Here is a 22,863-nt window from a genome sequence, read left to right as displayed (position 1 = left end):
TAGGTCTTTTCTTTTTGTCTTGAGGAAGAGAAGACCCTTTTCCACCTGTAATATCAGAAATGATTTCTGCCAGACCAGGTCCAAACAAGGTCTTACCCTTGTAAGGAAGCGCCAGAAGCTTGGACTTGGAGGTAACATCGGCTGACCAAGATTTTAGCCACAACACCCTGCAGGCTAGGACAGTGAAGCCAGATATCTTGGCACCCAGTCTAATAACGTGCATGGTAGCATCAGAAATAAAGGAATTGGATCGTTTGAGAGCCTTAATCCTTTCTTGGATCTCCTCCAAAGGAGTCTATACAAAAATAGACTCAGACAAGGCGTCACACAAATAAGATGCTGCACTTGACACAGTGGCAATACAAACTGCAGATTCCCATTGAAGACCTTGATTAATATACATCTATTTCAAATAAGCCTCCAGCTTCATGTCCATGGCACCCTTAAAGGAGCAGCTATCCTCCATAGAGATTGTAGTTCTCTTAGACAGAATAGAAATGGCCCCTTCTACTTTAGGCACCGTGCGCCATGAATCTTCAATGAAGTCAGAGACAGGAAACATCTTTTCAAATACGGGAGACAGGGAGAGAGATATCCCTGGCTTCTCCCATTCCTGTGCAATAATCTCCTTTGCACGGTCTGGAACAAAAAACGCCTCCACAGAGGAAGGAACATCATAGTATTTATTAAGTTTACTAGATTTCTTAGGTTTGACAGCGACAGGAGTATCGAAATCGTCCAAAGTACCCAATACCTCCTTTAACAGTACACAAAGGTGTTCAAGTTTAAATCTGAAGGTTATTTCTTCAGTATCAGATAAAGGAATTTTACTGTCCGAATCTGAGGTCTCACCCTCAGAGGCTACAGACATATCCTCCTCATCAGACTTATGAGGGAGGGCAACTTGCGTAGCAGAAGGCAGAAAAGAAACCTTACCATCTGAATGTCTAATTTTCTGTCTTCCCAGCAAAGGGAAAGCAGATAATACTGCAGATACTGCAGAAGATACCTGAACAGCAATTTCTGCTGGCAAATAAACTCCTCCAGGAGGCTGAGAGGAACTGCAGGGCACTGTATGTGACGCCATAGAGGCTTGGGACGTTTGAGGAGAAAGCTGAGGTATTGCATGAACAGCATCATCCTGAGAGACATTAGGCTCATAGGGCAATAATTTTTCTTTACATTCTAGCGTTCTACTACAAAATCGTTTTTCTAGTACAAAATTGTAAAGGAGAAACAATGTGTGCCTCTAGACATAATAAACAATTATTAAAAACAACATTTTCATCATCCATGTCCAAAGCTATGAAAATTCGAACCAAAAGACAAAAATATAATTGAAGAAAATGTTACTGTCACGTTAAACTTTTTTTTCAGTACTTTTTAAACTAATGCGTTAAAATGAAAAACAGTCTAAAGTAAACTAAAGCTTGGAACCTCTACACCTCAGCAGAACTGAGGAGCCTACCGCAACTCTAGGAGACTCTATTACCTACGACTGCACACAAGCCGATAACTGCATAGACGCCGCTCCGAACGTCTGAACACAGTGGTCACATGATCGGCAAAACCGGAACTGCTCATATATGTAATAGCGCGCGTTGCGATATTCCTCCTTCTACAGTGAAAGCAATTCGCAGTTAAACTACAAAGTCTTCTAAACATACTGCCGCAAATACCCTGATAGTATATATACTATAAGCGGCACCCGGTCTAAATCTAAAGCACAAACAGCCCCAGAAAAACACCTAAACCTACAGAGAGTGTAAAATAAAAACGGACCTCAGAGGAATATTCCCCAGATAAGGGAAAATTAACCCCAAGTCCCATACATTGCACCTGCACACTGCCAAATGAATCCTGTGTAAAGGATTACTATGTCCCAATTTTTTCTTTTTTTCTTGCAGAGTTAAAATAAATGATCCTCTAAGTGCAGAGTCTTCAGAACCTAGAAGACAAAAAAGCACTTATCTGCAGTCTAGCTGTTCGGCAGGAAGACAGCACACAAGGCGTGGAAGGACACACTCTCCTTACAGAGACCTGTAGAAAAAAAGAAAGAACAGAGTAAACGTACTCTGGCTTTCTATACTAGGGCAGCAATATTAAAAATACCTGTCACGGATACCAGACGGCTAAGGCTACCCCCCACCCCTGTTGTTTTTCAGTGGTTTTGTGCTCCTCAGAGCAACCACAATCTCTGGAAGCTTTTGGTTCCAGGGCTCCTGGAACTCCCGGTCGGCCGCTTTACAACGGACACCCGCCTAACCCCTCTCAGGCTGTCCGGGCTCCTGAAACTCCCGGTCGGCCACAGGACAGCAAAACACCCGCTAACTTTACCCCTGGTCGCTCCAACAACCATGTGCCCCAGAGCTCCGCTCTTTTGAGGATTAGCAGCCCCTAGGGAGAACAAGGAGGTGGGAGAATTACCGGAGGGGAGCTGCTTTGGGAACCGGAGGTTTTGGACACCCCTACCCCCATAACTTCAATGGGCTGTGCCTCCGCTCCCCCGGGATCACCCCAAAACCGTCACCACTGTGTCCTGGGATTCTGTGAGACTATGGTTGCTATGGAGGCGCCGGTCAGTCTGGAGGGGCGGGAATGGTGGGAAAACTGTGGCATTGTCTCCCTGTTTTATCAAGATGAGATGTGTATATAAAAGGAGTGTGTGTTGTACAATAAAATCAGTTCTAATTTCATCTGAATGCTAGTCTGTCTAGTCATTTAGGTGGGCTCCTGCTAGAATCACTTTCCTGAGCTACATAGCAGCCTGTTCCAGGCAGAGGAAGGACCCTCAGGCAGAGCTACGTAGTCTGGGTAGCTAAAATCTGCCACAGGGTGGGACCATGGGTAATGATGCTGTCGGGCATCAGGAGTGGCTACAGGCTGCGGTCCCTTGCTAGCTATATAGCTGCAGTCGGCAGTGAGGAAGAAGGACCTGTTTGGCGGAGCTACCCAGTCGGGGTAGCCGGGGTATCCATCACATTGGCTGGCAGCAATGGGATCTGCTTCTTTCACACAGTTTCTGCTGACAGAGGAGACGTACCACAGTAGCCGGTAAATATGGAGGCAGAGTTCCTAGGTAGAGTACAAAAGTTGCTGACCGGAACAAATGATCCTTGTTCGGAACAGGACGTTCTGGCATGGAGGAACCTTGCCCTCCGAGACCTCTGGTTGGAGGCTCTGCAACAGGAGCAGGAAAATGGAAAGGTCCTCCCCACGAATGACACGAGATTTCGAGTTCGGTGGACCGTGAGACTGCCTCTCCTGGGAGAACAGCCAAAGAAGGAATGGCTAGCTGTTCTACATAGACTGATCCAGCAAGAGATGTGGGTGGAGGATGGCTAACGGACTCTCCAATGGCTCGCTATGCAAGCGCAGCCATGGCTGGAGGAAGGCTCCCCCACAGAGGGCTTTGGCTTCAGCGGCCCTGGATTGCTGTTTACAAAAAGGACAGAGGACCCACAGTTTGGGAGCGAGACAGACCAAGGTCTGGAGGATATCTCTGGGCTCCAAGAGGAACTGCTGGATCTCTTGAAGGAGACCTGCCAGGGGCATACAGATCTGGGGTGCAGCCCTCTGGGATTCATGGAGCTCGACCATGGAGGAGTGGCAGCAAAGAAAAAGGGAACCAGGGCTGCGGGATCCTGATCAGCAGTCTGGCTCTGAGCTTATAGACTTGGACAAGGGAGCCACCCCAGCAGAAGCGCTGACAACAGGGCAGAGCCGCCGGCCTCTGTCCTGCACCTGTAACAGCTCCAGGAAACCCGGGAGCGGAGGTAGTCGTCCTCCCTCCCCTTACAGAGAACCCCTTGCAGGGAGAGATGGATGTTGATAACTCTCCCAAGCGGCAGAGCCAGGAGAGAAGACAGTCGGTTTCTCTCCCCAGGGGCAGAGCCATCCCCTGGGAGTGGAGGTAGTCGTCCTCCCTCCCCGTAAACAGAACCCCTTTCCGGAAGAGGAGACAGTCAGTCTCTCTCCCCAGCGGCAGAGCCAGGAGAGGAGACAGTCGGTCTCTCTCCCCAGCGGCAGAGCCATCCCCTGGGAGCGGAGGTAGCCGTCCTCCCTCCCCGTAAACAGAACCCCTTCCCGGGAGAGGAGACAGTCAGTCTCTCTCCCCAGCAGCAGAGCCAGGAGAGGAGACAGTCGGACTCTCTCCCCAGCGGCAGAGCCATCCCCTGGGAGCGGAGGTAGTCGTCCTCCCTCCCCGTAAGCAGAACCCCTTTCTGGGAGAGGAGACAGTCGGTCTCTCTCCCCAGCGGCAGATCCATCCTTCGGGAGGGGAGGTAGTCGTCGTCCCTCCCCTTACAGAGAAGCCCTTGCAGGGAGAGACGGCAGCACAGTTTACCATGGAGCGGAGGTAGCAGACCTCCCTCCCCAGCGGTAGATCTCCTTCTCGGGAGAAGAGATAGACTGACTCTCCCCTCAGTAGCTTGGCAGGGTCTCTACCCTTTTCTTGTTCCAGAGTATTTCTCACCGAGGGCAGGCGTTGCATTGGGCAAGGAGGATAAAAGTGTATACAGTTGGTGCCACATGTTTGGGCACCCGAGCTTTACCTGCCCCAACAAGGAGCAACCTCCCCCTCTGGTCTGGGGTGGGAATACAGCTGGGAAACCAGCACTAGCTTTGTTTGTGGGTGGGTCAGCCGGTACTAAACAGAGTGTCACAGAGCAGTGGGGCCATGGAACTTAAGGACACTGGAACTTGTGGGACAGCAATTGTTTTGGAGCCGGCCTTAGAAAACTTGTTCGGGACGTTGCCTTATGCGACTATCCCTGAGCCAGGGTATAAACGTCAGCAGGAACCCCCCAGGATGCCCCAAGCTCAGGAGAGATGGGATAACCTCTCCCAGCAACCGAGAAGTGGAGGGCCACCATCGGACAGCCCCAGGCCGAGACATTAAGGGTCTAGTCGGGTCTGCCGAAATGGAGGGGGGGAGATGTCACGGATACCAGATGGCTAAGGATACCCCCCTATAACCTCACCCCTGTTGTTTCTCAGTGGTTTTGGGCTCCTCAGAGCATCCACAATCTCTGGAAGCTTTTGGTTGCATGGCTTTGTGTTCCAAACTTGTTTAGAAAAGAACTGGTCTATGACCTGGAAAACCCTCCTAGGCTGTCTGGGCTCCTGGAACTCCCGGTCGGCCACAGGACAGCAGAACACCTGCTAACTTTACCCCTGGTCGCTCCAGCAACCATGTGCCCCTAGGGAGGACAAGAGGTGAGAGAATTACCGGAGGGGAGCTGCTTTGGGAACCAGGGGTTTTGGACACCCCTACCCCATAACTTAAACGGGCTGTATCTCCGGTCCCTAATTACGAATCACGGTGCTTTTTGGACTGCAGCATCTGGGGACCGTCACCACTGTGTCCTGGGATTCTGTGAGACTATGGTTGCTATGGAGGCGCCGGTCAGTCTGGAGGGGCGGGAATGACGGGAAAACTGTGACATTGTCTCCCTGTTTTATCAAGATGAGCTGTGTGTATACAAGGAGTGTGTGTTGTACAATAAAATCAGTTCTTATTTCACCTGAATGCTAGTCTGTCTAGTCATTTAGGTGGGCTCCTGCTAGAATCACTTTCCTGAGCTACATAGCAGCCTGTTCCAGGCAGAGGAAGGACCCTCAGGCAGAGCTACGTAGTCTGGGTAGCTGGAGTCTGCCACAGGGTGGGACCCTGGGTACTGATGCTGTCGGGCATCAGGGGTGGCTACAGGCTGTGGTCCCTTGCTAGCTACATAGCTGCAGTCGGCAGAGAGGTAGCAGGACCCGTTTGGCGAAGCTACCCAGTCGGGGTAGCTGGGGTATCCGTCACATAGATTAACGTGGACTAAGCTAAACCTAAATGCTTGCATGCAGGGAAAAGTACCCAAAAAAGGAATTCATTATTTCAGACACCTAACTTCACCTCCTCCATTGACAAAGGCAAAGAGAATGTCTGGGGATTGTGGGTAGTTGAGTGACACTTAACAGCTTTGTTGTGGTGCTCTTTGCCTCCTGCTGGCCAGGAGTGATATTCCCACTAGTAATTGATGATGTCATGGCATGGACTCTCCATATTTTAGGAAAGAAAACTCACTGAGAAATTACTGAGAAATTAAATCCATAACCAAAAGAAATGTATCATACGTAACAGCTTATGGACTTTCGCCACCTATATGAAAGAAATTGCATGCTCCATGACTAAATGTATTTTTGACTTAAAAAAGGAGGACAGTGCAATTTAAAAAAAATTAAGTTTCCTTGGTTAAAACTAAATTCCTTTCCATGAGAACATACTGAGGAAGGCTCAAGATCATGCAAGTTTTGAGAACTATATGACAGCAATGTTTGAAACAACATTTGTAATAATGTTATACAAAGAGTGCTCATGTCATATGCACGAGCATGAGTCTTCCGCAGTATGCTCTCTGATGGAAAGGAGCTAAGTTTTAACTATGGAGACCAATAGAAAGAAGTAAATTAGATAAGACAAGTACTTGTACAACGTAATGACCTATTTAGCACTAACCTTATTGAATACCCAGATCTCCCCATTTACTGTGGGACGAGGAACCCCATGTCCATTGTAGTGAAACAACACTCGCTCCTCCTTGGCGTTCCGTCGCAATGAAGTGCAAAGTTTCTTCACCTCGTCTACTGTAGGGTCCAGACTCTGCTTGTATCTGGCCTATGAAGGAAATGAGGAATTTATAATTAAGAGAAGTGAACCATAGAATGTTCAGAAATATAAAAACAAAAAATGATGCTCCAACAAAACAATTTATATTTTTATATAAGAAAAAAATACAACATAAAAAAGAAACATAGTAACTACTCACAGTCAGTTTCTTGCCAATGCTCAGATAAGGCAGAATGCAACTTAAAAGGACCACTAAAAATTAAACTTTCATGATTCAGCAAGAGCATGCAATTAAAAAAACTTTACAATTTACTTCTGTTATTAAAATGTGCACAATGTTTTTATAGGCACACTTGCCGAGGCACCAGCTGCTATTGAGCATGTGCAAGAGTCCACAGTATATAAATATAAGCGTTTTGTGGTTGGCTGATGGCTGTCACATGATACAGGGGGCAGGGAAAACTAAATTAATTTTGAAATTTGTCAGAATAAAATCTGCTCATTTGTTATTGTATTATGGTTTTTTTTTTTATAGTGCATTTGTAGGTTATGCAATTCTACTGTATGAATATTACTGTATGAATATTACTGTAATGCATGAGTATGTTCATCCTTTCTGAAACAAAATTTTTAAAATTATTAATAAAAAAAAAGTAGCATGATGTAAAATTTGTGGGAAGATATTTTCTTACAGCCTGAGGTATTATTGCAATAACAAGAATTCCCTTTGCGTTACATGATGGAGAGTTATAGTTTTACACAGCAGCATTAAAAATGTATTAGTGAGCAGTGTATTTACAACGTATTACAATATATTATTTCGAGCAGTTATTGCATTTGCGTTATTTATCTGAATGTAATAGTAATGCAGTATATTAAAGCCTACTTTCCCAATAATAGGGTCAGCTTCATGCATCTTCATTGCTGCAGTAAATTTTGCAATTTAAAAGGGGCATTCTGGTCAAAGTGATAGTAAATTTTCATGTTTTAAAATCAGGTCCAAAATCTAAGCAATATTTTAGATGGAACTTTAATTGATCACTTCTAATGAAGATACGCTGTAACTTACTTTTTAATCTAGCCGTGCCATTCCCGCAATACCCCGCGCTCCAGCCGCCCACTTCAAGACTCATATTTTTTGTGAGCTAACGGTATAAACTGTTCTCCAATCAGTGCTCTAGCTACAACAAAAGTGCCGTACGGCTAGAAAACTGATTGGAGAGCACAGTTTAAATCGGTAGCTCACATAAAAACATAATTTATGCTTACCTGATAAATTTATTTCTCTTGTGATGTATCGAGTCCACGGATTCATCCATACTTGTGGGATATTCTCCTTCCCTACAGGAAGTGGCAAAGAGAGCACAGCAGAGCTGTCTATATAGCTCCTCCCTTAACTCCACCCCCCAGTCATTCGACCGAAGGCTAGGAAGAAAAAGGAGAAACAATAGGGTGCAGCGGTGACTGAAGTTTTTTAAATAAAAATATATTGCCTGTCTTAATAAACAGGGCGGGTCGTGGACTCGATACATCACAAGAGAAATAAATTTATCAGGTAAGCATAAATTATGTTTTCTCTTGTAAGATGTATCGAGTCCACGGATTCATCCATACTTGTGGGATACCAATACCAAAGCTTTAGGACACGGATGAAGGGAGGGACAAGACAGGGACCTTAAACGGAAGGCACCACTGCTGGTAGAACCTTTCTCCCAAAAATAGCCTCAGAAGAAGCAAAAGTATAGAATTTGGAAAATTTGGAAAAAGTAGAAAGTGAAGACCAAGTCCCCGCTTTACAAATCTGTTCAACAGAAGCCTCATTTTTAAAAGCCCATGTGGCAGCCACTGCTCTAGTAGAATGACCAGTAATTCTTTCAGGAGGCTGCTGGCCAGCAGTCTCATAACCGAAACGGATGATGCTTTTCAGCCAAAAGGAAAGAGAGGTAGCCGTAGCCTTTTGACCTCTCCGTTTACCAGAATAAACAACAAACAATGAAGATGTTTGACGGAAATCTTTACTTGCTTGTAAGTAGAACTTTAAAGCACGAACCACATCAAGATTGTGCAACAGACGTTCCTCCTTTGATGAAGGATTAGGACACAGTGAAGGAACAACAATCTCCTGATTGATATTCCTATTAGAAAAAACCTTAGGAAGAAACCCAGGTTTGGTACGCAAAACCACCTTATCTGCTTGGAAAACAAGGTAAGGTGAGTCACACTGTAAAGTAGATAACTCAGAAACTCTTCGAGCCGAAGATATAGCTACCAAAAACAAAACTTTCCAAGATAGAAGCTTAATATCTATGGAATGCATAGGTTCAAACGGAACCCCTTGAAGACCTTTAAGAACTAAGTTTAGGCTCCATGGTGGAGCAACAGGTTTAAATACAGGCTTGATCCTGACCAAGGCCTGACTAAATGCTTGAACGTCTGGGACATCTGCCAGACGTTTGTGTAAAAGAATAGACAAAGCAGATATTTGTCCTTTTAAGGAACTAGCTGATCATCTCTTCTCCAATCCTTCTTGGAGAAAAGACAATATTCTAGGAATCCTAATCTTATTCCATGAGTAACCCTTAGATTCACACCAATAAAAATATTTGCGTCAAATCTTATGATAAATCTTCCTGGTGACAGGCTTTCTAGCTTGAATCAGGGTATCAATGACCGACTCAGAGAAACCACGCTTTGATAGAATCAGGCGTTCAATCTCCAAGCAGTCAGACGCAGAGAAATTAGATTTGGATGCGTGAATGGACCTTGGATTAGAAGGTCCTGCCTCATTGGCAGAGACCATGGTGGAACCGATGACATGTCCACTAGGTCAGCATACCAAGTCCTGCGTGGCCACGCAGGTGCTATCAGAATCACCGAAGCTCTCTCCTGCTTGATTCTGGCAACCAGACGTGGGAGGAGAGGAAACGGTGGAAAAACATAGGCCAGATTGAAGGACCAGGGCACTGCTAGAGCATCTATCAGTACCGCCTGGGGATCCCGGGACCTGGACCCGTAACGAGGAAGTTTGGCATTCTGTTGGGACGCCATCAGATCCAATTCTGGTGTGCCCCATAGCTGAGTCAGCTGGGCAAATACCTCCGGATGGAGCTCCCACAACCCCGGATGAAAAGTCTGATGACTTAGGAAATCCGCCTCCCAGTTCTCTACTCCTGGGATATGGATTGCTGAGAGATGGCAAGAGTGATCCTCTGCCCATCGGATTATTTTGGTTACCTCCATCATCGCTAGAGAACTCCGTGTTCCTCCTTGATGATTGATATAAGCTACAGTCGTGACGTTGTTCGACTGAAATCTGATGAATTTGGCCGCAGCAAGCTGAGGCCACGCCTGAAGCGTATTGAATATCGCTCTCAGTTCTAGAATGTTTATCGGGAGGAGAGATTCCTCCAGAGACCATAAGCCCTGTGCTTTCAGGGAGTTCCAGACTGCACCCCAGCCTAGCACTCTGGCATCTGTCATTACTATGAGCCACTCTGGCCTGCGGAAACACATTCACTGAGACAGGTGGTCCTGAGACAACTACCAGAGAAGAGAATCTCTGGTCTCCTGGTCCAGATTTATTTGAGGAAATAAATCTGCATAATCCCCATTCCACTGTTTGAGCATGCATAGTTGCAGTGGTCTGAGGAGTAGGCGGGCAAAAGGAACTATGTCCATTGCCGCTACCATGAGTCCGATTACCTCCATGCACTGAGCCACTGATGGCCGAGGAATGGAATGAAGAGCTCGGCAAGTGGTTAAGAGTTTTGATTTTCTGACGTCCGTCAGAAATATTTTCATTTCTACCGAGTCTATCAGAGTCCCTAGGAAGGAAACTCTTGTGAGAGGGAAGAGAGAACTCTTTTTTATGTTCACCTTCCACCCGTGAGATCTCAGAAAAGCCAACACGATGTCTGTGTGAGACTTGGCTAGTTGGAAAGTCGACGCCTGAATTAAGATGTCGTCTAGAAAAGGCGCCACTACTATGCCCCGCGGCCTTAGCACCGCAAAAAGGGACCCTAGCACTTTTGTTAAAATTCTGGGAGCCGTGGCCAACCTGAAGGGAAGGGCCACGAACTTGAAATGCCTGTCCAGAAAGGCAAATCTGAGGAATTGAAGATGATCTCTGTGAATAGGGATGTGTAGATACGCATCCTGTAAGTCCACGGTAGTCATATATTGACTCTCCTGGATCATTGGTAGAATGGCCCGAATAGTCTCCATCTTGAAAGAAGGTACTCTGAGGAATTTGTTTAGAATTTTGAGATCCAAGATGGGTCTGAAAGTTCCCTCTTTTTGGGAACCACAAACAGGCTTGAGTAAAATCCTAGCCCTTGTTCCTCTTTTGGAACTGGGCGGATCACTCCCATGGTATGTAGGTCTTCTACACAGCGTAAGAACGCCTCTCTCTTTGTCTGGTTTGCAGACAATTGAGAAATGTGAAATCTCCCCCTTGGGGGGAAGTCTGATGTCCAGAAGATATCCCTGGGACACAATTTCTAAAGCCCAGGAATCATGAACATCTCTTGCCCAAGCCTGAGCATAGAGAGTCTGCCCCCTACTAGATCCGGTCCCGTATCGGGGGCTACCCCTTCATGCTGTCTTAGAGGCAGCTGCAGGCTTCTTGGCCTGTTTACCCTTGTTCCAAGCCTGGTTAGGTCTCCAGACTGACTTGGATTGGGCAAAATTCTTCTCTTGCTTTGCAGCAGAGGAAGCTGAAGCGGGACCACCCTTAAAGTTCCGAAAGGAACGAAAATTATTTTGTTTGGTCCTCATTTTGTTTTATCCTGAGGGAGGGCATGGCCTTTCCCTCCAGTGATGTCTGAAATAATCTCTTTCAGTTCAGGCCCGAATAGGGTCTTTCCCTGAAAGGGATGTTCATAAGTTTAGATTTTGATGACACATCAGCAGACCAGGACTTAAGCCATAGCGCCCTGCGTGCTAAAATGGCAAAACCTGAATTCTTTGCCGCTAATTTAGCCAGTTAGAAAGCGGCATCTTTAATGAAAGAATTAGCCAACTTAAGGGCCTTAATTCTATCCATAATATCCTCTAATGGAGTCTCCATCTGAAGAGCCTCTTCTAGAGCCTCAAACCAGAAAGCAGCTGCAGTAGTTACAGGAACAATGCACGCAATAGGTTGGAGAAGAAAACCTTGATGAACAAAAATTTTCTTCAGGAGAGCCTCTAATTTTTTATCCATAGGATCTTTGAAAGCACAACTGTCTTCGATCGGTATAGTTGTAAGCTTAGCAAGAGTAGAAATAGCTCCCTCCACCTTAGGGACCGTCTGCCACGAGTCCTGCATGGTGTCAGATATGGGAAACATTTTCTTAAAAACAGGGGGGGGAGCGAACGGAATACCTGGTCTATCCCACTCCTTAGTAACAATATTCACAATCCTCCTCTTAGGGACTGGAAAAACATCAGTGTCCATTTTACACAATTTCTCTGGGACCACTATAGGGTCACAATCATCTAGAGTCGCTAATACCACCCTGAGCAATAAGTGGAGGTGTTCAAGCTTAAATTTAAAGGCCGTCATATCAGAATCTGTCTGAGGGAGCGTCTTTCCTTTATCAGAAATTTCTCTGATTCCTGGGCTTTAGAAATTGTGTCCCAGAAATCCCTTACCCCTACTTCAGAACATTGGAAGGGTATATCGGATACGGCTACTAAAGCGTCAGACGGCTCAGCATTTGTTCTTAACCCAGAGCTGTCACGCTTTCCTTGTAAACCAAGCAGTTTAGATAAAACCTCAGTGAGGGTTGTATTCATAACTGTGGCCATGTCTTTTAAAGTAAATGAATTCGACGCACTAGAGGTACTTGGCGTCACTTGTGCGGGCGTTACTGGTTGTGACACTTGGGGAGAGCTAGATGGCAAACCCTCATTCTCTTCTGTCTGAGAATCATCTATTGTAATATTTTTAAGTGCTAAAATATGCTCTTTATAATTTATAGACATATCAGTGCAAGTGGGACACATTCTAAGAGGGGGTTCCACAATGGCTTCTAAACACATTGAACAAGGATTTTCCTTGGTGTAAGACATGTCAAACAGGCTAGTAATGTAACAAGCAAGCTTGGAAAACACTTTAATCAAAGCAAATAACACTTAGAAAAAAACGGTACTGTGCCTTTAAGAGAAAAAAAGCTGCACAAACTCTGCAAAACAGTGTAAAAAAGCAGTAAACTCAACGAAATTTTTACAGTAGCATAATAAAGCCTTAGTAACTTTGCACAGCTATGCAAATAAACAATTAACCCCTTAATGTAAAAACCAGATTGACAAACGTCAAAAACCGGTAAAAAAACGTTCAGCACCTTGCCACAGCTCTGCTGTGGAGCCTACCTGCACTTTAGGAACGATTTGTAGGGGGAAAAAACTTCTTTACAACCCTCAAACACAGTAGGAACCTCTGGAGAAGCAGCTGGATGTCTCTGAGGAAAAGAAACTGCGCAACTGAGGCCTGAAAATAGGCCCCACCCACCTCACTCGATGTTATGGGGCCTAAAAGAAACACACCAGAGTGTTTCTTAAACTAGCCATGTGGGTTAATAACCCTTAAACAAGCCACAATGACTCCTTAAAGTCCCTCAAAAAAGCGTTATATTTGCATTTTTTATAAATAAACAAAAATGTTTTTTCCTATCAGTGTCACCAGTAACTAATGAGCCCTTCATGCAAGCTGGGATTCCTACTGCTTATCCTTCCCTCATGGGGATATTGCCAGCTTTTTCAAGAATTATCACAGTCTAGAAAAAAAATAGACTGAACATACCTCAATGCAGTTTACCCAGCAAACCGTTCCCACAACTGAAGTTTTCCTGTACTCTTTAGCCCTTGTGAGAACAGCAGTGGATCTTAGTTACAAAGTGCTAAGATCATCATCCTCCTTGCAGAAATCTTCATCCCTTTTCTGCCAGAAAGAAAATAGTACACACCGGTACCATTTAAAATAAACTTTTGCTTGAGAAAATAAAAACTAACATTTTTGTCACCACACTCACTTTACCTTTCCTAGTACTTAGAGTAGGCAAAGAGAATGACTGGGGAGGTGGAGCTAAGGGAGGATCTATATAGACAGCTCTGCTGTGGGTGCTCTCTTTGCCACTTCCTGTAGGGAAGGAGAATATCCCACAAGTATGGATGAATCCGTGGACTCGATACATCTTACAAGAGAAATATGAGTTTAGAATAGAAACATATTTGCAATATACACACATTGGCGAAAATGCTTCTAGTAAAAGTTATCACTGGTTTAGTGTTATAATTTTTCTCTGCATGTGAAGCATAGCTAGATGTTTTTTTCATGTAATTGGCAAGAGTCCATGAGCTAGTGACGTATGGGATATACAATCCTACCAGGAGGGGCAAAGTTTCCCAAACCTCAAAATGCCTATAAATACACCCCTCACCACACCCACAATTCAGTTTTACAAACTTTGCCTCCTAAGGAGGTGGTGAAGTAAGTTTGTGCTAAGATTTCTACGTTGATATGCACTTCTCAGCATTTTGAAGCCTGATTCCTTTCAGAGTACAGTGAATTTCAGAGGGGTGTGAAGGGAGTATCACCTATTGAATGCAATGGTTTTCCTCACGGGGATCTATTTCATAGGTTCTCTGTTATCGGTCGTAGAGATTCATCCCCTACCTCCCTTTTCAGATCGACGATATACTCTCATATTCCATTACCTCTACTGATTACCGTTTCAGTACGGGTTTGGATGGGTGTCTTCTGATAAGTATGTTTTCATTACTTAAGACACTTTCAGCTATAGTTTGGAACTTTAAGCTTTAATATAAAGTTCTAAATATATGTATTGTACTTATATTTGCCATGATTCAGGTTTTCAGTATATTTCCTTTTTGCAGACTGTCAGTTTCAGATCTGGGAAATGCATTTTTTTTTTAAGAAAATGTATTTCTTACCTGGGGTTTAGTCTCTTTTTCTCAAATTGACTGTCTTTTAAATTCGCGGGCAAATTAGGCTTGCGAGGGCGCAAAATGCCAAAGTTTAATTGTGTCATTCTTGGCGCGAGATTTTTTTGCTGCAAAGTTACGTTCGTTGATGCAAATTAGTCATTTCAGGCATCTTAGTTGACGCCGAGAGTTTCACAAGGTTACGTCATCTGTGACACGAGTGTGTCATTTCCAGACGTTTTTGGCGCCAAAAAATATTTTTCTGTTTGTGTGCATCATACTTGGCACCAAATATTTTCATTTTTTAAGACCCCATTCCTATATGCCTCTTGCCTTTTTCTCTATCAGAGGGCTATGCAGTTTGCATTTTTTACCATTCCTAAAACTGCCATATAAGGAAATTGATAATTTTGCTTTATATGTTTTTTTCTCTTACATTTGCAAGATGTCAATCTGATCCTGTCTCAGAAATCACTGTTGGAACCCTGCTGCCTGATAACAGTTCTACCAAAGCTAAGCGCATTTGTTGTAAACTTGTGGAGGTTATACCTCCAGCTTTGGTTTGTAATAGTTGTTATGATAAACTTTTACAAGTAGAGAATGTATCCATCAGTAGTAGTTCATTACCTGTTGCTGTTCGCTCAACATCTAATGCACAAGATATACCTGTAAATTTAAAAGAATTTATTTCTGATTCTATTCAGAAGGCTTTGTCTGCCATCCCGCCTTCTAATAAACGTAAACGGTCTTTTAAAACTTCTCATAAAGTTAATGAAACTTCAAATGACCGGCAACATGCTGAATTATCCTGCTTGATAAGGATCTATCTAGTTCAGAACATCCTACCTCAGATATTGACACTGACAAATCTTCTTATTTATTTAAAATGGAGTATTTTCAATCTTTGCTAAAAAGAAGTGTTGATTACTTTGGATATGGAGGAAACTAGTCCTCTTGATATTAAAACTAGTAAACATTTAAATTCTGTTTATAAACCTCCTGTGGTTACTCCAGAGGTTTGTCCAGTTCCTGATGCTATTTCTGATATGATTTCTAAGAAATGGAATAGGCCTGGTACGTCTTTTATTCCTTCTTCAAGGTTTAAAAAATTGTATCCTTTGCCAGCAGTTACTTTAGAGTTTTGGGAAAAGATCCCCAAAGTTGATGGGGCTCTCTCCACTCTTGCTAAACGTACTACTATTCCTACGGAAGATAGTACTTCTTTTAAAGATCCATTAGATAGGAAACTTCTAATCTAAGGAAAGCCTATTTATATTCAGGTCATCTTCTCAGGCCTGCAATTTCTTTCGCTGATGTTGCAGCTGCTTCAACTTTTTGGTTGGAGACTTTAGCGCAACAAGTATTGGATCCTGAATTGTCTAGCATTGTTAACTTGATTCAACATGCTAATAATTTTATTTGTGATGCCATTTTTTATATCATCTAAATTGATGTTAAATCTATGTCTTTAGCTATTTTAGCTAGAAGAGCTTTGTGGCTTAAATCTTGGAATGCTGACATGACTTCTAAGTCCAGATTGCTATCTCTTTCTTTTCTAGGTAATAAGTTATTTGGTTCTCAGTTGGATTCAATAATTTCAACTGCCACTGGGGGGAAGGGAGTTTTTTGCCTCAGGATAAAAGACCTAAGGGTAAATCTAAAGCTTCTAACCGTTTTCGTTCCTTTCGACAAAATAAGGAACAGAAACCTAATCCTTCCCCCAAGGAATCTGTTTCCAATTGGAAGCCTTCCTCAAATTGGAATAAATCCAAGCCATTTAAGAGATCAAAGCAAGACCCCAAATCCGCATGAATGTGCGGCCCTCATTCCAGCTCAGCTGGTAGGGGGCAGATTAAGATTTTTCAAAGATGTTTGGACCAATTCGGTTCAAAATCAATGGATTCAGAGTATTGTCTCTACGGGGTACAGAATAGGATTCAGAGTAAGACCGCCTGTGAAAAGATTTTTTCTCTCATGACTTCCAGCAAACATAGTAAAGGCTCAGGCTTTCCTGAAGTGTGTTTCAGACCTGGAGTTATCAGGGGTAATCATGCCAGTTCCGTTTCAGGAACAGGGTCTGGGGTTTTATTCAAAATCTATTCATTGTCCCAAAGAAAGAAAATTCATTCAGACCAGTTCTGGATCTAAAAATCTTGAATCGTTATGTAAGAGTACCAACTTTCAAAATGGTGACTATAAGGACTATTTTGCCTTTTGTTCAGCAAGGGCATTATATGTCCACAATAGACTTACAGGATGCATATTTTCATATTCCGAATTATCCAGATCATTATCAGTTTCTGAGCTTCTCTTTTCTAGACAAGCATTACCAATTTGTCGCTCTTCCTTTTGGCCTAGCGACAGCCCAAGAATCTTTTCAAAGGTTCTCAGTGCCCTACTCTCTGTAATCAGAAAACGGTGTATTGCGGTGTTTCCTTATTTGGACGATATCTTGGTACTAGCTCAGTCTTTACATTCTACAGAATCCCACACGAATCAACTAGTGTTGTTTCTTCAAAGACATGGTTGGAGGATCAATTTACCAAAAAGTTCCTTGATTCCTCAGACAAGGATCACCTTTTTAGGTTTCCAGATAGATTCAGTGTCCATGACTCTGTCTCTAACAGACAAGAGACGATTAAAATTGGTTTCAGCTTGTCGGAACCTTACCTTCAGTCTCAATCATTCCCTTCAGTAGCTATGTGCATGGAAGTTTTAGGTCTCATGACTGCAGCATCGGACGCGATCCCCTTTGCTCGTTTTCATATGAGACCTCTCCAGCATTGTATGCTGAATCAATGGTCCAGGGATGATACAAGGATATCACAATTAATATCCTTAAATCCCAATGTTCGACACTCTCTGACGTGGTAGTTAAATCACCAGCATTTAGTTCAAGGAGCTTCCTTTGTTCGGCCAACCTGGACTGTGATCACTACAGACGCAAGTCTTTCAGGTTGGGGGGCTGTTTGGGGATCTCTGACAGCACAAGGGGTTTGGAAATCTCAAGAGGTGAGATTACCAATCAATATTTTGGAACTCTGCACTTTTCAGGGCTCTTCAGGTTTGGCCTCTGTTGAAGAGAGAACCGTTCATTTGCTTTCAGACAGACAATATCACAGCTGTGGCATATGTCAATAATAAGGGTGGGACTCACAGTCCCCTAGCTATGAAAGAAATATCTTGAATACTTTCCTGGGCGGAACACAGCTCTTGTCTAATTTCTGCGGTACATATCCCAGGTATAGACAATTGGGAAGAGGATTATCTCAGCCGTCAGACTTTACATCCGGGGGAGTGGTCCCTCCATCCAGATGTGTTTTCTCAGATTGATCAGATGTGGGGTCTTCCAGAAATAGATCTGATGGCTTCTCATCTAAACAAGAAACTTTCCAGGTACCTGTCCAGGTCCAGTGATCTTCAGGCGGAAGTAGTGGATGCGTTGCCACTTCCTTGGTGTTACCAACCTGCATATATTTTTCCTCCTCTAGTTCTTCTTCCAAGAGTGATCTCCAAAATCATCATGGAACAATCGTTTCTATTTCTGGTAGCTCCAGCATGGCCTCACAGGTTTTGGTATGCGGATCTTGTTCGGATGTCCAATTGTCAACCTTGACCTCTTCCTTTAAGGCCTTCTGTCTCAAGGTCCGTTTTTCCATCAGGATCTCAAATCATTAAATTTGAAGCTATGGAAATTGAACGCCTAATGCTTAGTCATAGAGGTTTCTCTGACTCAGTGATCAATACTATGTTACAGGCTCGTAAATCTGTTTCTAGAAAGATTTATTATCAAGTTTCGAAGACTTATATTTCTTGGTGTTCTTCTCATAAATTCTCTTGGCATTCTTTCAGAATTCCTAGAATTTTACAGTTTCTTCAGGATGGTTTGGATAAGGGTTTGTCTGCAAGTTCCTTGAAGGGACAAATCTCTGCTCTTTTTGTCTTATTTCACAGAAAGATTGCTAAGCTTCCTGATATTCACTGTTTTGTACAGGCTTTGGTTCGTATCAAGCCTGTTGTTAAATCAATCTCTCCTCCTTGGAGTCTTAATTTGGTTTTGAAGGCTTTACAGGCTCCTACATTTGAGCCTATGCATTCTTTGGATATTAAACTTCTTTCTTGGAAAGTGTTGTTCCTTTTGGCCATCTCTTCTGCTAGAAGAGTTTCTTAATTATCTGCTCTTTCTTGTGAATCTCCTTTTCTGATTTTTCAGCAGGATAAGGCGGTTTTGTGGACTTCATTTAAATTTTTACCTAAGGTTGTGAATTCTAACAACATTAACAGAGAAATTGTTGTCCCTTCCTTGTGTCCTAATCCTAAGAATTCTTTGGAGAAATACTTACATTCTTTGGATGTGGTAAGAGCTTTCAAATATTATGTTGAAGCTACTAAAGATTTCAGGAAGACTTCTAGTCTATTTGTTATCTTTTCTGGTTCTCAGAAAGGTCAGAAGGCTTCTGCCGTTTCCTTGGCTTCATGGTTAAAGCTTTTGATTCATCAAGCTTATTTGGAGTCGGGTCAAGCCTCGCCTCAAAGAATTACAGCTCATTCTACTAGATCATTCTCCAATTCGTGGGCTTTTAAGAATGAAGCTTCAGTTGATCAGAGATGCAAAGCAGCAACTTGGTCTTCTTTGCATACATTTACTAAATTCTACCGTTTTGCTGTATTCGCTTCTTCTGTAGCAGTTTTTGGTAGAAAAGTTTTTTAGGCAGCTGCTTCAGTTTGATTCTTCTGCTTATGTTTTAAGTTTTTTCTTATAACAAAAGTAGTGAAGCCCACAGGGGAAAAAGTCAATTGAAACAATTTTTAAGGTAAGAAAAAATAATCATTCAAATGCATTATCCCAAATAATGAAACTGACTGTCTGAAATAAGGAATACTGATCATCCTGAATCATGGCAAATATAAGTTTAAAGACATATATTTAGAACTTTATATATAAAGTGCCCAACCATAGCTTAGAGTGTCACAAAAAATAAGACTTACTTACCCCAGGACACTCATCTACATATAGTAGATAGCCAAACCAGTACTGAATCGAGAATCAGTAGAGGTAATGGTATATAAGAGTATATCGATCGATCTGAAAAGGGAGGTAAGAGATGAATCTCTACGACCGATAACAGAGAACCTATGAAAAAGATCCCGTAGAAGGAGACCATTGAATTCAAATAGGCAATACTCTCTTCACATCCCTCTGACATTCACTGCACTCTGAGAGGAAAACCGGGCTCCAGCCTGCTGCGAAGCGCATATCAACGTAGAATCTAGCACAAACTTACTTCACCACCTCCACGGGAGGCAAAGTTTGTAAAACTGAATTGTGGGTGTGGTGAGGGGTGTATTTATAGGCATTTTGAGGTTTGGGAAACTTTGCCCCTCCTGGTAGGAATGTATATCCCATACGTCACTAGCTCATGGACTCTTGCTAATAACATGAAAGAAATGTCACAGAAAAGATATAGTGCTGAGGAGGCGTATGCCATCCTTGCATCAGAGTCAGATGCCTATATGTCTGACTCAGACCCCAATTTTGACCCTGCCATATGCTCAAATACATCACTAGATGCAGTCTCAACTGATGGTGATGTATCTGTGGCTGCTAGGCCCCCTGCTAGCCCCCCTGCCAGAAGGAGGCGTGTTGCTGCCATTGCCGCTGAAGAGTGGGTAACGCCTCATCTCCAGGCCAGATATCCCACCCTTCACAGCAAATCCTGGCATAAATATAGATGTGGCAGGTTTTACCCCCAACAGTTTCTGGAAGTTTTTCTGGGCGATGATGTATTGGGGAACATTGTCACCCTAACTAATTTATATGCCTATCAGTTCCGTGCTGCAAAGCCTGGAACATATTTGGCAAAGCAGCAATGGGCCCCCATCAATGTGCCAGAATTAAAAAAATTCTGGGCATTGACTATGCTGATGGGCATCATAAAGAAACCCTCCATTCACTCCTACTGGAGCAGTAGCCCCATCTGTTCTACCCCCATTTTCTCCCAGACTATGTCGCGGAAGAGGTATGAAATGATTCTGCAATTCATGCACTTCAGCGACAACAGCCTGTGCCCCCCTAGGGAGCATCCCCAATTTGACAGGCTGTATAAAATCCGCCCCCTGATTACCCACTTTTCTGCCAGGTTTACAGAGGCTTATACACCTGGAAGGAATATATGTGTTGATGAATCCCTAATGAAGTATAAGGGAAGGCTGGGATTCAAGCAGTATATTCCTACCAAGTGCTCCCGGTATGGGGTAAAGGTGTATAAGCTCTGTGAGAGCGAGACTGGGTATACTCAGGCCTTCCGGGTGTATGAGGGAAAGGATAGCCACCTTGACCCTCCAGGTTGCCCAGAACATATGGGAACCACTGGCAAGATTGTCTGGGACCTGATATTACCCCTAATGAACAAAGGGTATCAGTTGTACTTGTACAATTTTTATACAAGTGTCCTTTTGTTCAAGCTACTGTATTGCATTTGATACAGTTGCTTGCGGTACAATTAAAAAGAACCGTGCAGGTTTCCCAGGACAACTTGTACGCACCTGGCTACGAAGGGGGGAGACCTCAGCTCTGCGCCAAGAGGAGCTGTTGGCATGATGTATATCTTCACACAAGAGAGGACGGTGGCGGTCTCTGTACGTGGCAGAGCTGAGATCATAAGGAAGCCAGTGTGCATCAAGTCTTATAACCGGCATATGGGTGGGGTTGATCTGGCAGATCAGCTGCTGCAGCCCTACCTAATTATGTGGAAGACAAAGGCCTGGTACAAAAAGGTTGCAATTTACCTAATGCAGATTGCAACCCACAACGCTTTTTTGTTGTTCAAAAAAGCAAAGCACGGAGTTAAAAATACTTTTTTACAGTTTCAGCTCCAAATCATTTCAGGGATTTTGTACCATGATGCACCTGCTCCCCAGGTGGTGATGGGAGAGAGCAGAGTTGGGGCTACCCATTTTATTTTTAAAATCCCCCTACTGCCGCAAAGCAGAAACCACAAAAATAATGCAGAGTCTGTACCAAGGGGGGACAGAGAAGAGACACCATATATCACTGTCCTGATTGCCCTGGACAGCCTGGACTCTGCATTGGGGACTGCTTCAACGGTACCATACAATGGTCAATTTTTTTTACTTTTACTGTGCCAGATTTTTACATTTCACTACTCTATTTTTTTTATAAAATTGGGCCTGTTTTTTTTTTTTTTTTTAACCAAAACACCTGTCAAACCTATGCAAGGGGGACATAGGTGTTCTCAGGGTGCCTTGCAGAAAACAACCTGAATTATGTTTTTGCAATAACTTACACCAGTCTCTCCTAAATCATAGTCAAAAAGCAATGTGTGTGTAAAAATTAAAATTGAAAAATTACGTCCATACACTTTCTCCAATGTTTGGGCTAAAATGGTTGCATCAAAGTCATCAAAGCACTCCTTATACCAGTGATTTTTAACCCTTTTTTGCCGTGGCACGCTTTTTTACATTAAAAAATCCTGTGGCACACCACCATCCCAAAATTTAAAAAAAATCACACATTGTAGCCTAATACAGCATATATAAATATATATATATATATACACATACACACAAACACACACATACTGTATGTATTGTGCTGTTATGCCATGCCTCCTACAAACTACCCCTGCACTGGGAGTAAAAAACAAGCAAAGTTTAAAAAATATGTCACACTGTTGTCAGTCTGCCGTGGCACACCTGAGGATCTCTCACGGCACACTAGTGTGCCACGGCACACTGGTTGAAAAACACTGCCTTATACAATACCTTGGGGTGTCAACTTTTCAAATATATGCACATTCATGAAAATCAAATAAATTGGGGTATGTTAAAAGACCCCCAAAAAAGACGATAGGCAAAGAAAATATGTTAAATGTGAAAAAAATAAACGCATGTCAGACATTTGTCATTGCACCCCCCAAACAAGCCAACAAACCTATGCATAGGTGGTATCACTGTACTCAGGAGATGTTGGTGACCACATATTGGGGTCTTCTTTGGCAGTAACACATAACAGGAGCTGTGAATACATGTCTAAAGTACAATGTGTGTGAAAAATAAAAAAATTAATGCCAAATAGTTTGACAAAGACTGGTGGTTGAATTAGTGCATGGAAAATGTTAAAATACCAGCATTTAAAATACCCTAGGATGTCTACTTTTCAAAAATATATGGTTTGATGGGGGTAAATTACATTGGCGGGCTTCAGAAATGTCTTAAATAGGACATGGGTGCATGGGATGTGAAAATTCCAAGTTGAAAAACTGGAATGTGCCCCCTAAAAATAAGGCCTTTTAGCCCCC

At 43.2% G+C, this 22,863-nt stretch overlaps 1 protein-coding gene across 1 annotated transcript in view; it reads right to left on the bottom strand.

Annotated features, from left to right (window-relative positions):
• RPTOR (regulatory associated protein of MTOR complex 1) overlaps positions 1 to 22,863 on the bottom strand; it is a gene marked incomplete in the record, with an annotated part of 987,319 nt that overhangs the window by 414,141 nt on the left and 550,315 nt on the right. The window contains 1 exon segment of the mRNA XM_053706573.1: positions 6,506 to 6,664. Within this exon segment, the coding sequence (XP_053562548.1) occupies positions 6,506 to 6,664 (159 nt within the window).

This window comes from Bombina bombina, chromosome 1 (assembly GCF_027579735.1).
Source record: "Bombina bombina isolate aBomBom1 chromosome 1, aBomBom1.pri, whole genome shotgun sequence".
NCBI lineage: Eukaryota > Metazoa > Chordata > Amphibia > Anura > Bombinatoridae > Bombina > Bombina bombina.
Note: the sequence above shows the minus strand (reverse complement) of the source record. Positions and strands in the feature narration are given on the sequence as shown.